Raw genomic sequence first — 18449 nt, forward strand, 5'->3', positions numbered from 1 at the left:
GTACAGTGCTTGTGTCACGCACAGCTATACAAACATAAATTACAAATCTCTGTCTTTGATGTCAAAGAGATTTTTAAAGAAGAATAATCATCTGGCTATCAAAGGAAAACCTAACCAAGAAGTTGTAAATCTCTGAACAGCTATGGGGTAACCCTTTGAGTATTATACACAGAACCAACTGTACAAATCATACAATAACAATCTTGAAAATGAAGCACTTTTAAATTTTCACTATTTCACTATTTTGTAATAGTGTTTTATCAATTCATTTCTGTACAGTTATTTTCTATAATCTTTAAAATATCCTCCCCTTCCCAGCCATTGGAGACTTTTTTTTTTTTTCTAAATTCACTTACACAGCATTATTTAAACACATGACTGGTTGTGTTGATCATAACACAGTCTATGCACTTTGAATTTGTAACTGATATTTTTTGTCAATAAAGGTGATAAACTTTGATGTCTTTAACATTGGGATTTCAAGCGGATTGAGACAGACCCAGCCTTGAAGATAGAAACATCCATCTCTCAAACAGTAAAATTATTGCACTTCTTTACTTAAAGGCTCTAGGCTCAGATAGATGATAAATCATGAATCATATCAGTTGGTGTGCAGTACAATAAGTTCCTACCGAATTTGGCTGTTGGGGCATCTGGATGTCAGTTTCTTTGTCTGTCTTATGAAGCATAGAACAGGGATGGTGGTGATTATACAGTTTTGTCAGGAGCATTTCCCTCATAGTTATGGTTAATCCATTCTAGCAAACTAAGTATGTCTGTGTCAGTACCAGTGGGGACCGGTGGCACATTGAGTAGCCTCATCCCTGTCACACACACACACACCCTTTACAAACTCATTATCTGGCTTTAGAGGTGAGAGATTTGGCAGCTTGTTCATCAGTCCTGCCGGCCTGTGACTGTGTCCAAGCGTGAGTGTATGGGTACTTTACAGTAGACACTATGAGGGCAAAGCGACCTGTTCAATACCGGTGGACACACACACACACACACACACACACACACTATACCACACCACATTTTGATTATGACACTGCTCTTCTCGAGCTGCTGTAACTCAAGCTGGTGGCGCTGCTCTTGTGCGAGATCTTGAGTGTCGTGGCGACCGATAGGCTCGGCGTCATGGCAACAGAGAAGCCGGGTGTCGCGGCTACTGCGAAGCTGGCTGTTGTGGCGATGGAGGGGGCTGGTTCATTTGGGCATCCGTACTGGAGCAAGATGTCAACACACTCCTGACTGCCAGCATTGCGTGCCAATGCCAGGGCCGTCTGCCCCTGTGCGTCCCGATACCGAACATCACCACCATACTGCAGGCAACGAGAGAAGAAAATAGAAATGATTAAATTAGAATGTATTTTCCATTATGTAATTATCCTCTATTCCAGGTTAAGGCAGGTTTACCATATATGGGATAAGTGAGAACGTCTATCTATTTGATTTGGCCTGATAGGACTGACTCTCCCCACTAGGGCAGTCACACATATCGATCAGTTAGGACGGTCTGCTCAGTTATCTTGATTGCCACTTTCACCATACTGTTGTTTTTTGGGGTATACAAATAGCCTTGACAGGTAAGGCTTACAGGTAAATATTTTTGCATTTTTGCATAACTCAACACACTGTTAACTAACTAACACTAACTCTGATCCAATGTTTCACTGACATGATTTAAAATATATATATATGTATTTCATAGCTTGAAAATACTGTACATTCACTGTGAATAGAACTATGTGGTGGTTGTAGCATTTTGTTTACATTTTGGTATGAATGGGATCCTCAACAGGGATGTTTTGTTGACCTCCTACATCACAAGCTAACAGCAGCTGTAACAAACGATGAGGAGAGGGATAGAAACATACCCAGACAAGCAGCTGTGTCATGACCACATCAGCCTGCTGACAGGCAGCGTGCAGGGCAGAGCTGGGGAGTCGGGCCGCCAAGGGGGACCTGGAGGCGAGCGCCAGGCTGACCGGGGTGTTAATGTCCTCCTTGGTGCAGTGGGCCAGGAGGAGGAGCAGTCTGGGGAGGTTGTGCTCCATCACTGCCAACAGAAGACGGCCAGATAGCGTGATGTCTGACCCCTCGCTAGGGGTGGGAGGAGGAAACGGCGCCACAAACAGCCTCTGCTCATATTTGGCCCTGATCCATGACTCCCGCTCCTCTCTGGACCAGCAAAGTAGAGCCAGGGAAACAGTGGGAATAGTATGAGTGAATACAAGGAGGTGAATGATCAGTGTAACATTTTCAACAATATTTTTTCTAGACTGCAGTCTCAGACACATAAGGTCTAGGTATGTAGCTAATACACATAACACATTTCACAAAAGCAGTGTCACCCCCTATGCCTTTGTGTCCCCCTGCCCTTACCGTGTGGCATCAGGTGTTGGCTTATGGTGGCCCAGTGTGCGCCCCTCCCAGATACTGTTGGCCATGTGGTTGCCAATGGCACTGAGAACCAGTGTGAGCTCTCGTGGCAGGTCATCGAGGTCCAGGGAGCGAACACGTGACAGGTGGGTCCCCAGGTTTCTGTGGATCCCAGAACACTCGATGCATATGAGAGCGCCCAGGTTCAGACTGGCCCAGGTTGGATCTTGGAGAGGGAGGGCACACAGATCCAGGGTCAGGCAGTCAGTTCGATTTAAAATAGATTATGTGTATATACAGTAGTTGACAGATTCCTGGTTTTAATTTGTTTTTGTATGCAGTCCTTGGTGCAAAGCATCCAAATGTGAACGTATACTAGCCAGTTGAAAAAGTGCCGTGCCAGAAAACTGTCTGTTATTGTGTGAAATTCTGTCTGGGCACGTTCTAAAGCAAGGCTGTCAACTGTGGGCCTGTGCGCCAAATTTCATCTTCCCTCAAAAGTCTGGCTCTTCAAAATGTTCCAAAGAGCATAAAATATTCAGCATTTGATCTCTTTTATTCAGTTTAATATTTTTGAGGAAAATAGCTCATTATAAAGATATAATGATAAGCATTTTAAAAATCGCCACATAAACAATTAACCCGGATGAAAACAATAGTCCTCAAAAATACACTACTCATTCCTGTTGGCGAAATATATGCATGTATAGGATACGGTCAATATAGGAAACACAAAGATAAGTCTCCCTACAAAGACTGTTTCTAGTAGCCATAGTATATTTTCAGGTATAGAATTGACCCAACAATCCCAGCAACAGAACTGGGGAAAATCTAACCTGCGTTAACATAAATATGAGTGGTCACCCAATCCATTAGTCTCAGTGTCACTAACTACATGCATGTGAACAATATGAAACTAAAGTCTAAACCTTTTTTCAGTGAATATTAGTTTTACCAAGACAGAGTTAGCAAATAATTGCAATAACTACTGAGTGTTTGACTGTTGCCCAAAAATTATTTTGGTTAATTCCAAAGCAGAAAGGGTTAACTTGGTAAATATTAAAAGTGAACAAAGCACAAATAACACTTTACTCTATAAAAAGATGAACAAGTAGTACTGATTTTGTATCAGCTGTTTTGAACCAGAGACTTGTTTGTTTTTTTTGTTTTTTTTTGTTTTTTTACAGCGACTATGTTTGACTAAAACTTAACTTGGCTAATTCAAATATCAGCATCAAAGACTTTGAAAAGGAAAAAATGAAAGCAAAGCATAAGGTTACTTTGGGTTGAAAAAAGAAGAGATTGATATTTGGAAATAAAAACACACAGATATGAACATGTATGAAAGTATGACTAAATAGCATATGAAGAAGAGAAATACAATTGGAGTGTGTCACTAACTCGGAGCTTCACAGTCAACACAGAAGTTGTTGCCCTTTGCGTTACGGATCGCCTGCAGAGCTACTGCTTCACTCTGGCTGTTCCTGCGAGCCTGTGGAACATACAGGGTCAAAATAAAGTAAACACCATACAGACGTCCCTCAGTGATGCAAGCTCTGCAATGATGTAAGGGTAAAGTACTGCACTCAAATAAATAAATAAATAACATAAGGATTGTGATTTCAGAATCTTCCAGTAAAAAAGGCTGTGGCATATAGATAAGATCATTATCATGTAGGGGCCATTCATGGCTTCATGATAGGGGGTTGATATCCTAGAACATACCATTCCCATTAGAAATGCATGATGGGATTGAGGTGATCATTCAGAATAGTTATATTAGTAGCCGGACAGTTAGGTTGGCATTTCCTTTATTTTGACTATATCATACACACACACACACACACATACACACACACACACACACACACACACACACACACACACACACACACACTAGTATTCACACAAGTACTCGTAATGTTTTACAAGAGAGAGTAATTAGGAATGATCATGAATAATATTTTCGTCTAACACAGTAAACCATAGTGTATGTACTGTCTGTGCAGTGCGCACTGTTTGTCTCTGGAGCTTCCTTGCCTTGTTTTTGTTGCTCTCACACAGCTGCAGGCTGGCCAGGATCTGGCTCTCGATGGCTTGGACCCAGGAGTCTCTCTCCTCCACACTCTGGGCTTCAAAGTGCCATGTCTGGCCCGTGCTTGACACAATTAGGAAGTCAAAATTATCCTCATCTGACAGAGAAAAACACGAACAGGTTTGTGTCAAAGGCACAGGTAGACTACAGCTGAAGAGCCAGACAGGATTCAGAGTTGACAGGTGATGGATCTCTAAGCAGCGCTTACAGAGCTACAAAGAAAAAACGATTTTTCCAAAGTGCAGACATCTGAACTGACCAGTCTACCAAAACAGACAATGGACAAATATATGCAGCACAATTGTTTCAATGTCCTTGTGCATGTAATTAAAGGCATTTCAGCTGCAAATTATTAGACCATACAGGGTGATGTGTGTGGATGAATTTGTGTTGCCCAGTGATTTCAACATATTTCAGACATCTGAACATTCAATAATAGTATTTTAATTGCATAGTAACAGATATTTTTAGATGCCAAAATTACAAAAGGCATGGGGGAGGGTGCCTCTGGTATATATTGCACCTTCATAAACCAAAAATTAGTTAATTACAAATGCACAGTGCCAATTAATTTCATCTAGCCTCTGGAACCGTCTGTAGATCTGCGACATCACTTAAAAGTTTAATAGAATAAACCAAGCCATGCCTGCTTTAAAAGTTACATTTAAAAAAATATTTTTTGCCAATCTAAAAAGCTAATGCAGTCAAGCAGATTCAGAAATTTCAGTAATACATAAGCAACTTAAATGACACTTTCCCTTTGCTTGTAGTGGTAGAGTTAAACATTCATGTCTGACAGCAATTAGAAATAACTAAGATTATAAATAAGTCCTCTTATAGATTGTGTAAGTAAAGGGTTCAATTAGATGTAAAAACAAAAGTTTATTATTATTATTATTATTATTATTATTATTATTATTATTAATAATAATATTAATAATAATAATAATAATAATGATCATAATTATAATAACCTTGTTGTTCCTAGTCATAATCAAGTCAGAGAGCTGTTTTGTAGTCAGTATACACACAGAATGGGGTATTGCTTATTACATTTTTTATTTGTATAGCTGAAATGAAATACTCAAACTTTGCTGAGAATGATCATGCATACTTAAAGGTAAAATAAATTAAGATGCATGGAGAAGAATGTCAATGAACTAATGGAGATGATATGGTTTAATTCAGCCATGCTTGTCAGCAGTGTCATATATTACAGGATGTAATGTATCCATGTGACAAGAAAACACAGAAGACAAGCAGACAGATTGACATTTGCACAGGGTCAGTGAGAGTTTGAAGAGTGTAGGCTGACAGAACAGCATTACCTGTCTTGTTTATGTTTCTTAAGCTACCAAAGCTTTTTAGTTTCCACATTTTGCGCTTGGCTACAGGGGACAAGAGCAAACGTCCCAGAAAAACAAAGGAGAGAGAGAGAGAGAGAGAGAGAGAGAGAGAGAGAGAGAGAGAGAGAGAGAGCAGAGGCAGATCAAGGGAAAATGCATAAAAGTGATACAAGGCAAAACCATTTCTTCACATTCATTTTCTATCAACCTTCAATGATGCCTTTTAACATCGTATCAACATTATTAGCATATTATTATTAGCATTGTTGCCTTCATTATTATGTACTTATTATTATGGAATGATGAAAGGAGCTTAATGTAATGTCATCGATCAGACTTAGCTTTACCATCTGCTTGACCAATGGTTGCATCTCCTTTCTGGTTCATGCTCTTCTTTCTGCGGTGCTTCTTCCTGTCCGTCACTGGGGAGGCGGAGCCAACGTCTTTAGTGGAGGAGGAGCTGGACACACCCTCAACTGCAGAGTCTGGTGACGAAATCAATTAATGCTGTACATTTACAAAGATATATATTATCTCAAATTACAATCAATATGTTCACAAAATGAAGTTTCTTTTCTCACCAACACTTTGTGCGTGGTTAGAGAGTGTGGAGGGGCATCGCTGCACCCCTCTATTACTCCTTAGGAATAACGCTCCACCCAGTCCTTCCATTTCCTCCACTTGCAGGAGGCCGCTGGCACTCACAGGGACTGGAGAGATGACAGCAAATATGTGTTTATTCATACTAATTGAGACAAGCATTATTAAACATTGCTGTTGCATTGATCAGTGGTTCATCCCAATTCTGTATGAACACCAGAAAAATAACAGACACAAAGTAATAGTGCAGAAGTCCCAGAAGGGTCATTGAAGGGGATTACTTTTGTTCTTTCACACACCCTTGCAAAACTTTTGAATTCCCTTAGGATGCTCTCTTGTTCGCTCACAAAGGTTTTGCATTCCCTTGCAAAATTTTGTTCATTCTGTCGTAGCGTGACCTCCCAAAGGACTTCGGAAATGCAATGTATTTACTCTAGTGCAGACTAACTGGTCTTTCCACCAAGCCACCAGTTTACATCATGCCTAAATATGATTGTTGTCGTCAACTATATGCAGTCATAACACATCTAATAGAGGATATCATCATGTCATTTTGTTTAAAAAGTCTAAGCCCCCTGGTCTACACTGGTCAGGTGTCTCTTTTCATGGGTGCACACGCCACAAGCTGATCAGTCATGTTCTTGTCAGTATACTGCAATAGCCCCACTCTCTCTGTGTGAAGACTGATTGTAGGGTGGTTGGGAAATGGTGGTTCGATTTATAAATAGTATATGTATAAATTGGTGTGATGTTTATACAGAGACTTAGGGAAAAGTGCTGGTTTGGTTAATTCTATTATACAAATGTTTCACAGAAGAAAGCGTTTTTTGAAGGAACATAAAGTAAAATTCCCCATCATGGTGTAGAATGCAAAAGGCATGATGTGTATTGGTTGACCTGGGCTGACACCCTCGGGTCCCTGCACGTCTTTGACCCGCCCATTGAGCCCGACAGGCGGCCCACAGGCAGGCACGGCGCGAGGCGGCCGCTTCCCCGGCACCTTCACCGTCACCCGCAGCAGGTCCATCTCCTTCCCCGGGGCATTCAGCATGTAGTCCTGCCAAGACAAACGTCAGCCATTACAACCAACCGCCAGTCACCACTGGTGTTTACTGAAGCTGTAAACAGCATGCTGCTGTACAGCATTCTGGCAGCTGTCAACACACTGACTCACATTGACACTGGAGTGATAGGAAAGCATGCCGTCGTTGGACAGTGTGACATATTTCTTCTTCCACTCCTTGTTGAGTGAGTTCCCACTGCGCTTCAGCAAGATGCTCTGGTGGAGATGACAAAAGAGAAGAGTGAGGCTTCCTGTCTAATTTCCTGTATGTCTATCTCACACATTTTGGCAGCATGATTACAGAAGCCAGCGGCACTGGCTGCCAAAAAAACCCCACAATCTATTCATCTGGCCAATATGGGGGATGAGAACATTTCATCATTTCACAAAATTAAATTGTCTTTACACGTCTAATTTAAAGTGAGTGCTGGTGTGATGTCCACTGCAGAGGCTTAAATACATCATGTTAGTGTCTATTGGAGGTCTGTGACCTACCTGTTTAATGGGAATGGAGCGTCCGCTGCCCAGATCCCCCTTACAGTCTGCACTCCTTCTGTTTGAGTCACTGCCTCTCCGGCCCTAGATGTAGAGCAGAGGAAGAGTAATCATCAAACAGATCAGAGACAAAAAACAAGAAGAAGAGCGGTGTGGATGGTAATGGAGTGATACATACTGTAAAGCGGGATGTGCGTCTGCGAGGGGCGCTGCGGACAGACCCAGGGGTGGCACTGTCCTGCCGCTCCCCTCTCGCTGTCCTGCAGATCTCTTTATGACTAATGACAGGAGTGGAGGGAAGGGAAGAGGAATAATCGCTGCTCTGACCGCCATTACTGGCCTAGAGAAGGGAAAGAGGGGGAGCAAGGAAGGGGGAGGGGAGGGGAGGGGAGATAACAGTTGAACAGAACAGGGAGATCAGTTTGGCAACAACAGCATGCACGTTATAAATAGCCTGACAGATAAACTAAAACACACAATACACTCTCTCAAAAAAAGGTACAGACAAAAGGTTTTTTCTGACAGTGTAGAACAGATGGTCACTGACAGTTTTACCTGTCCTGGAAAGACTCCCGACACTGGGGTGGAGCCTCCGGAATGACTGGGAGAGTTAGGGAGGGACTTACAAGAAGCCAGTAGAGCAGCTTGCTTCTTGGCTGCCATGATCTTCTGAGCAGCTGTGGCACAGAAAGTATAACATGAGCCTAAAAAAAAGACACATCACCTCTCTGTATCTGCATCTTCTTCTGCTTCTGTTCTGTCTATTGACATCAACATTACCTTTGATGATGTGTTTTCTGGTCTGGCTTTGAATGGGAGACATACCATCAGTGAAGACTCTGTTCACGTTGAGGCCGTACGTAGCGCAGGTTTCATAGTAAGTGCAGCGCCGCACGTCAGAGCAGAGTTGTCTGGCCCTGGCATCGTCTATCACTCTAGGGTTGCTGCTGCTGATCTTATCTAGATAACACACAAATCACAAATACAACTACAGTTCCCCTCTATCAACGAATACTTGAGTGAAAGCACGGTTGTATTTATGTGTGTGTCTTACCCTGAGTGCCCACTACTATGAAAGGTATCTCAGTAATGGGCCGGTGGATGCCCAGCTGGTTGTAGATTCTGTAAACTTCCTGGAAGCTGGCTTCGTTTTCCAAACTGAAGACCAAGATGACTGCATCCACCCAGCTTGCAAACTGGAGAGAGGGGATGGGAGAAGAGAGAAAGGAGGAGATGAGAGGAGTAGTGCTTATGGGAAGATATGGCTACATGAGAGTAGGCCGATAAGAATAGGTCATATGAAGTTTAGTTGTACACATTGTGCAGGTTCCTTCAAATCCCGACCCACCTGAGCACCTGGGAGTCCTGTTTCTTCTCTGATTACCAACAGGTGGCTCTGTCCGTCAACCAGCACCTCCTTAATATACTGGCGCCCTGGCAGACACAGGAACAAGCCATTCAAGTCATTATTGACAGCTGTGTACTAACAGAGTCACAGAAAAACACAGAAATGGTGCGTGTCTGTGGATGGAGACATTTTGAAACCAACCATCAGCGTTCTCCAGGGGCAGGTAACTCCCAGTCATGTGTCTGTGAACCAGAGCAGACTTCCCACTGCACAGACCTCCCAAAACACCCTGGACAACACACACACACACACACACACACACACACACACACACACACACACACACACAGTTACCAACAAATTCCACTTAAGTATTTGTGATAGCAGTGTCTTACTTCTTCACTTACCAGGTGAAGTTCTTGTACAGTTTGGCTGATGGTCCATTCTTGACTGCTGGCACATGCAGCTGGACCCAAAAGAAAAAAAGAAGGAGAGAAAGAGAGAAGAGAAGGAGGAGGGAATCATTGATATTAATGAAAAATAAGATCAGTACTGTAATGATGTCTGCCCAGGCCTGGCTGGATTCCTGAATGTAGAGTGTGGAGTGTCAGTGGCATCCGAGCACAACATGCTTCAGCAGCCAGGAGAGCGAGCACACAGACAAAATCATCTCTCCGCTGCTCCGTACCTGGGGATAGGGAATATCTGTTGCTCATTCACGGATTGTCCTGTGGTCAACTACACTGCAAAATGATTTACTAATTTCTCAGAAATCTCGTGGAAAAGGGGGAAAGGAGAGTTTTCACTTTCTGGTCAAGGCACAAAGTCAAGAGTTTAATTTTCTAAAATCAATCCCAATTTTTGTGTCTTTTTTTGCATCTTATTGAGGTTAGATTTACAAATAAGACCTATAGTGAGATTATGGTTAGATTGAGTTAAATAGTTCAGTTTATATCCTCACTAGAAGGTAACAACCAAAAAGGACAAAGCTCTTTGGAAAAAGATAACTGTCAGCTGCAGTATATCAGTTTGAGGGTGAGGCAGACATTAACAGTCATGTCCATAAATAGGCAAACTAACTCTTATACCAATTCGTAAAATTATCTGTTGCCATTTAATGAATGTAAAGGGTGAAGAGCTGTATTTCAATGTTCTGAGGTTTTGTTCAGGCTCTCTGATCAACTTTCTTTGTGATGAGGACATCCACATGCCAATGGCAATGTGACGGTAAAGACCTACTGTATATGCATCCATCTTTGTATTAACACTGCTGACTTTGTTGCCATGGTGGATTATGGAACTCAAGTTTCATGATAACTGGAGAAATTGTTGTGGAATTATGACCAAATTTCTAGTTAAGTGGCTAATTGTGACCACAGTGTTTCTCCAGATGTGCTGGTTAATTGACCATGTACCAGGTCTGGTGCTGATAGGCAAAATAAGACTTATATAGTTATATCACAAAAATGCAAAAAGGTGGTAGAGAGAGATACAGCAAGGTTAGCTGCATATGTGCATTAAATTTATACCTATGGGGCATAGGTTGGCATAATTCCACTTGTTTCAGAAATTTTCTATTCCACTGGTATCAAGAAAATTTCACTTTATTCACAAGAATTTACATTGGAAACAAGTGAAATTATCTAAATACCTCAATCGATAGATTTTAAGATTTTAAGACTCAGTACTAGATTAAATGACTTGTTGAGGTTGATATTTTTGCAGTATGGCCTCACTTAGCATTCTGGTAGTGTCATGGCTCTCTCTAGAATAGCTGCAAAGATATCTTGACAAATGGACAAATACACACAGACACGAACAGACATGAAGAAGCTATCTGCAGATGTGAGAGGTAAATACAAAGCTTCCTTGCAGATAGATTCCTTGGGCGGAGCTGAACCAAAGACAAACAAATGTATGGCAGTATGGACACATGCACCCAAGCTCACACTCTGGGTAACACCATGGAAGAGCCCAGTGAAGTCCAACAGCGTTGAAACAATACCGTTACAGAGAGACACCGCGGGTGCGCTCACACTGGAGCTATTGGGTGACACTGTGCACCCGCCTCGCTGCGCTGCGTCCTGGCCACACCTCCACCAGGCCAGAGCCACGGCTTCATTTGTCTCTTGGGGGAGAGGGATTCTAACTTTAAACCCTGCGACTCTCCCCCATCCCCATCTTTGGGCAATCCCCACGCCCACACTCCCCTCCATCAACGGCGTCACACCACAGACCAAATAGCATCTCTCACGGCTTGCTGTTGCCATGGCAACTCCATTTTCCAGAAGCCTCCTGCCTGGGTCTCTATACAATAAATGGTCTCATGGATACAGCAGTGTGTGAGAGGCATAGATAGATGATGTCCAGTTGCACACACATGATGCTGAAAATGCGCCAGCGAGTGTTTCACACATACAGAGAAGGCTGAAAAATATTTTCTGAATTGAATTTCATCAATAATGTTAATCTGTCAAGGCCTTAATACTGGAATTATATGCCAGAATTAATAGTTCACATTTCTGCATTTCTGTTGAGTATGCTGCTCTGCAACACCTAAACACAATATAGAGTCAGTGAATGAATAGGCTCCATTTGTAGGCTGATTAACTCCATGCACAGAGCAGGAAGTGGCACTTTCCCTCTCTCCCACTCCTCAGATGAACACAGCTCTGTGTATCCCCAACCTTAATTATTCATGTCCCACTTACTCCTGACAAATTATTCAGAGCTTACTCCAATGCTACATCCTCCGTCACATATCCACATATGATATTCCTAAGAATATATTAATAAAGATTAAGGATTAATAAAGTTGTATTGTATCGTAATAGAGACGCCTAAATATTTCATCCAGTGCTTTCCTACTTTTTAACTAAGGCTTAACTCATTTCCATTGATTTGGTTTTCATGGTTGGGGGAACTGCTTAGCAATACAAAAATACACATATATATACATAGTGAAAATGTTGAAAGCAGCATGCTTTCTGTGCAATAGCTGATAGCATTTTACCAATGCAGTTATTGAATTTCTTAACCATTCAAATACCTTCAGTAAGATTTTAGAATCAAATGCTGGTCAAAGTTAAAGAATATGCAAAGAAGGGACATAAATGTCACTGTGCAGCATGAGAGCTAAGGTTGCAGCCAAACTGGAAAACTCTCAGCGAAGTTAAATGAAGCCCACATCTTCCTATTTGCAACTGGTTTCATTGTGTTTGCAGCCAGTCACACTGTCAAATTGTAGCCAGTTTTGCAACAGTTTGGTTTTTTAGCTAACTAAGCTTCCATTCACTCTCCAGCAGACGTCTTGTAGGTCTAGGAGCTTTGTCACTTGTTGATTTTACTTCGGAGGCAGGAGTCTGCCAGCAAGGTACCTGATGATTTGGCTTTATCTTCACTGCTGCTATTTTCACAATCCAGTAGCTTCACACCTATGACACTTTTTCATAGCAAATTTAGTGATCGATTGAATCTCAGTTATGTTTGCCCATTGTGCCATGATAGAGTGAAATCATAGTATTTTTGAAGTCGTCTCAACTTGTTGCTTGTGTGGTCTGATTATGAAGTCACTGTCACAGTCTCTGAAAATGTACCATAACCTTATATACCTAAAAAATACATAACAATCCAAATATTTAAAAAATATGTCATACTAATCTCTTAGGTGTCCATTTTTCTGAAAATATGCTATATTGTGCTCTGGTACAGCTTCTGTGGAAGAGCATCAATGGAGCAGCTTTTTTTTCACATTATCATGGCATTTTCATCAAATGTAGTTATTTCTGTGGATTTTCGAGCTGTTAAAAGTACATTTTCAGATACATCGAGAGCCCTTGGCAGTAATGAATATGCAGAATTGTTCTACCAAACATCTCAAAAGACAGAAAAAGATACCCAACACTGGTGTCAGGCAGGGAGGGGCAACCATGTGCCATGGAGGGCCAAGAGTCTGCAGGTTTTCGGTGAAGTCAGCTGGTGTTCAGTTGGAATGAAAAACTGAATACACTTGGCCCTCCGTGGCACATGGTTACCCATCCATGATACTAAAGAATTAAATCACCACCTCCTCACATTAACCTTAACCATTTCTCATAAAGCAAAGCCAATGCCTGCTGCTAAAGTGTGCTTGTGTAAGACACAACTCTTCATTTATTTTACAAGTATGACCAAATGCAAATCCACTTTGCATGAAATTAAGCATGCAATCATTTTAATAAATATATTTTCTGCTTCATGCACTCGATGCACCTGATAATTGAATATCAGGTAATTAGGTAAATAAATATGCAATTCTGAATGATCACCTTCATCATACAGTCTTCTTAGTCGCTATATCAACCCAACTGAACATTTACAGGATATTCTGGAGCAGCATCAGTGTTTTCTACCAATATCAACCAAACACCAATTTCTCATGAAAGAAGTGTTGCATCTCTTCTATAGAGTTTCAGGTAGTTGTGCTGCTGGCTCATGTGGCCAAAAGCTCTATCATGACATTAAATCTTGGTGTTTCCTTTATTTTGGTAGTTATGTGTAGCAATTTGGGTCAGCTTAAATTCATTCTAGCCTCTGGAGGAAATACAGTATATAGAGCCAAAATGTATGAGATCAGGTGAGCAGAAAAGTTGGCATGAATCAGCCTATCATAAATGTAATATTTTTATATCAGGAAAGCCTAACATAAATGTTGGTCTCTGTGTGTGTGCACATGCCTGCATGTGTGTGTGTGTTTAAAGAGACGAGGGAGTCTTACCTTCCTCCTCACTAGACCCCCTCTCCACAGCTGTATAGAGGGGGGGTGTAGCATTGATGCTAGGTGGCACAGCCGTACTTTTGGTGAAAATTCCACTAATGAACTTGAGCATCTTGCGGTCACGAGCCGGAGCCCGCTGCATTGTTCCTCCCTGGCCTTCCTTCCCCTTCTTCAGGTCCTCGGAGAGAGAATGTAGGTCACTGTTGTCCAGGGTGCGGCTCTTACCTTTTCTTTGAGGCTTGGACACATGGGTGGCAGGAGGTGCAGGCAGGGAAGCGGAAACCGTCTTAAGCCTCTCCCCTTGAGGGCTGTCCCTTGTCATCATACCTGTAAATCCTCCACCGATGGGAGCCCCGGGGCGGATGAGCGTGCCCTTACCGTCACTGTCGGCCCAGGATGCCCTGTAAGGCCCAAGAGTTGCAGCTGCCATTATGGGGGACTGGTCCCCGAAACGGTTGTCCTTGCGGTCCAAAGTCTTAGCAGAGTTGAATATGCTCTGATTGGCCTCTCTCAGTTCCCACCAGCACGCAGAGTCGCCCCCTGCATGTGACCTCATCAGGACTTCAGGACGCTGGCTGACCTGCGGTGGGACAGAGAAGGGGAGGCTGCAACGTGATCGACTGTTCAGGTCAGCTCCATTCTCGCCCTTTAGGAATAGCATGGGTGGCTCCCTGTAGAGCTCTGTCCTAGGGCGCAATCCATCTGAGCGGGGTCCCTCTCTGCGCACCCCTCCCTCGGAGTAAGTCCCTCCATACACTTTGATTGGGTCTTTGACAGGTGGATGAACAAAAGGAGCTTCTTTGCTTTTACCAATTAATGCAATGTCTTTTTGGCATCCATGAGTTTCTCTCCTCTCAGGCTTTGCCCTGCTCTGAATGGGGCTGCCATGCTTCACCTGCACCTGTTCCACTTCCTCCGGCTCTGTGTTCTCTTCTCCCACCACTTCTGCACATACAGGTCCTTCCTCCTTTTCAGTGGCCTTGCTCGCCTCCTCTTCCTCAGGACTCCCTTCTCTCCCTGGGAGAGGTGCCTTCTGTACTTGGGCCCCCGCTACATCCTCTGGCACAGCCTCAACCTTCACCAGAGTGAGGGAGATGAGGTAGGTGGTGCGTCTCTGTGGGTTGCCTGCGTTGCTCATTGGGGCAGCAGACTTTAGCACAGCAGCACCTGCTCTCTGACCTAGTCAGACCTGCAAACCACAATCATGGCAAGCAGGAAAAAGGCTGGTGCAAAAGAGAAAGAAAATCTAAGATAGAGAACAAAAATGTGGATACAAACACAGATACATGATCAAATCTTGTGTAACTGATTATGTCTTATGTGGAGCATCTGAACATCACAGGAATCCTGCTTTCCTTGGGCTTTTAAGGCCTTGATGAAGACATGAATAGTCAACAAAAACATGAGAATGTTTCTAGAGAATTGTGAATTAATGGAATATATTTAAAAGGCTGACCCACTCGTGAATCAAGTCTAGACTGTTCTCCTTTTTTAATGCCTCCATTAATCCTCTTCTATGCACACCGCTACTACTGGTCTCTACCACTGATTCATTCATAGTCCTTTCCTCTGTCTGTGTTGCTTTCTCTCCAAAACTCATTTATTCTATAGAATGCCGACATATAGACACATGAATGAATGAATGAATGAATGAAAGAAGATTTTTTTTTCTTCAGTGTTGATGTCCCTGGTTTCAGCCTGGAATTATGCAACAGTCAACAAATGCGGTCAATCTTTTTCTCGATTAGGACTGTACTTAATACAGGAGTCTGGCTGAATGATGCCACCTTACTATGTGTCTTGGCTTTGGCTTAGATCATACCTTCATTTTTTCTGAAGAATATCCATTGCACAATTCCTAATACATTTGATTTGTGTCCAAATAAAGAATTTCTCTTGCCATCAGATTCTGATGAATATCAAATTGTACATCAAACAAGGCAGACAAAAAAGAGCTGCAATTGATCAGTCCAGGGGGAAAAAAGCAGGTGAAAGTGAATAGGATGAGAAAAACATCAAAATGGAAATCATTCACTTGTCACGAAGCGTCTGGTAGCTGGAGTCTCCATTCGACAATGTCATGCATGAAATCCCGTATGCACGGTGTGAGGGTCATTGAGAGATGCTGGAAAACATCTGTTGTTATTTCTCCGGCAAAGAAGAAGAAAAAAAAGGCAATAAAGTAGGTGGATTTACATAACACAAGCAATGCTTCCTTGTGCCTGTATCCCTCCTCTTGAAAGCAGCTCCTCTCGGTCACCGCATCCTCTCCTCCGAGTGTCTCATCCAATTAGCAAGTCAATAAAATGTGTCTGTGAGGCAGAGGAAGCCCACCAGCTCACCACAGCCCCTCCTCCTTTTTTCCTCCTCTTCACGCTGCCACAGAGCCTTCCAGCCCCCCACTAGCCCACCGTTAGCCTGCCACACAACCAGCTCTATAGCAGATCCAGCTCTAAGCAAACAGGGAGAGCAAGGCTGTGAATGAAGCTCGCACAGAGATGGTGGTCTTTGCCCACGTTCATGCGCTCAGATTTGTGTCTGTGCCGACAAGGGGAGAGGAAAAAAATGAAAAAAACCCTCAGCCCTCTCCTGCCTGTGTATTTGCTCTGGCTCCGGCTCTTTCTCTCCCCCTCTCTTTTTCAAGGCAATCTCTGGGCAGTTCCTGCTCTCTCTCCCTGCCTCGCTCCCTGTCCCCCCTGAGTAATGATGCACAAGAGGAAAGAAAAAAATCCAGATGTCACACGGATAATTGAAAGAAGGAATAAAATAAGAAAGACAGAAAGCAAATAGACAGTAGAGAAGTGGAAGAGGAGAGAAATATTAACCTCAGAATATGTAGGGAAGGCAGGATAAAACACAGAAACTGAATAAGGTGGCATTACAATAAACTGAAAGCATTAGGAGAGAAAAAAGGAGAGGGACCCAAAAACAATGGTAAGACTATGACAGGTTAGGGGAATAAGTGATGGAGGACAGTAGAGGAATACAGAGGAGAGGGAAGGAAAACATGAGAATGAAAAGTGGTTTCTTAAATATGTCAGAAAACCATACACAGTAAAAACCTTTCTCTCTGCTCTCTATGACTAATTCCATCTCTGGCGTTGAGGGGGAAGCTGCTTGTCCAGCCTCTCTCTTCTTGTCTCATGTAGCAGAACTGTTAGTGTCTAGTCTAGTTTATTTATATAGCCCTTTATCAAAAGCGTGTCTCAAAGGGCTTTACATACCATCATATACCATACTACATCATACATACATACTACATATTGTATATATGCACACAACATACGTCCTATACTAAGTCATATACATACCCCATATACCATACTACACACAAACACACGTCTATGGGCAATTTAGAGTCTTCTGTTTTGTTCTGTTTTTTGTTATTTGCTGTCACCCAATCAAAAGTTTACAGTTCAACACTGCTCTACAAAATTTGGGTAAATGCCTTTTTTTGTCATTTTGACCCTTTGGAAAAGAACTAACTAATTAGAATCAACAATGAGACAATCAACAATTAGAAATAACTAATTTTCAGTTGTAAACTTTACATTAAGTGGCAACTTAACTTTACAAAAGAATGTAAGTTAAAGTGATAAATGGCCACCTTGGCTGGTCTAATGTGTGCGTGTGAATATGGATAAGAGTTGTGAGTGTGTACATATTTGTGCGCATGCGTGTGTATGAAAGAGAAAGAGACAGCAGTGCTTCCATCAGGGATAAAACATAATCTTATCATGATCCAATGCATTAGATGACACATTACATTACATTACATTATGTCATTTAGCAGACGCTTTTGTCCAAAGCGTCCAAAGCGTCCAAAGCGTCCAAAGCGACTCTAATGTGTCCAGGGGACACATTAGATATAACACAATATTCCCCTGTCCAAGTTAGTCTTTCTCCATTACCTTGCTGGAATGGCTGGTGAGAAAATTGAGAAACACTACTCAGAAGGACAGACACAATATATTCCTCACAATGCTTATATTTTGTGAAACCATCCCTAACTATAATCTCAATATAAAATGTTGAGTAATATAGGCCTATTTATGTTGTGAAATGTTAAACAAATAGTTGCCTGTAACACAATTTGTCCTAATGAAACTGGGGATACTTTTAATTTTGATGAAATTGAGCTGCTGCATACTTTATTTTGGTTGAAAATGCAGGAAAAACATACAAAACATTTTTAAATGTTGCAGTTTTATTTAAGTAAGCGCTGCTGGTTGGATCATATGCCAAACTTACAAGCAGCTCATAAGCCAGAAAAGGTCTTTAGTATGCTGTGTATGAATGTTTGCCAAATTTTGGAATGCAGTTTGACGTGATGTTCTTATATATTGGGGACTATAATAGAT

At 42.1% G+C, this 18449-nt stretch overlaps 1 protein-coding gene across 1 annotated transcript; it reads right to left on the minus strand.

The window, feature by feature from the left end:
- Positions 1–1043: 1043 nt before the first annotated feature.
- On the minus strand, positions 1044–15226 carry LOC139920926 (arf-GAP with GTPase, ANK repeat and PH domain-containing protein 1-like). The gene is made up of 19 exons (XM_078283656.1): positions 14089–15226; positions 9740–9798; positions 9534–9621; positions 9333–9418; positions 9039–9180; positions 8810–8944; positions 8540–8661; positions 8163–8324; positions 7985–8068; positions 7601–7705; positions 7324–7483; positions 6408–6536; positions 6174–6311; positions 5809–5868; positions 4426–4577; positions 3787–3877; positions 2389–2611; positions 1881–2184; positions 1044–1325 (listed from the first exon to the last, which is right to left on the minus strand). The coding sequence occupies exons 1-19, from the start codon at positions 15224–15226 to the stop codon at positions 1044–1046; spliced, it is 3660 nt and encodes a 1219-aa protein (XP_078139782.1).
- Positions 15227–18449: the final 3223 nt, after the last annotated feature.

Source organism: Centroberyx gerrardi, chromosome 5, assembly GCF_048128805.1.
Source record: "Centroberyx gerrardi isolate f3 chromosome 5, fCenGer3.hap1.cur.20231027, whole genome shotgun sequence".
Taxonomy (NCBI): Eukaryota; Metazoa; Chordata; class Actinopteri; order Beryciformes; family Berycidae; genus Centroberyx; species Centroberyx gerrardi.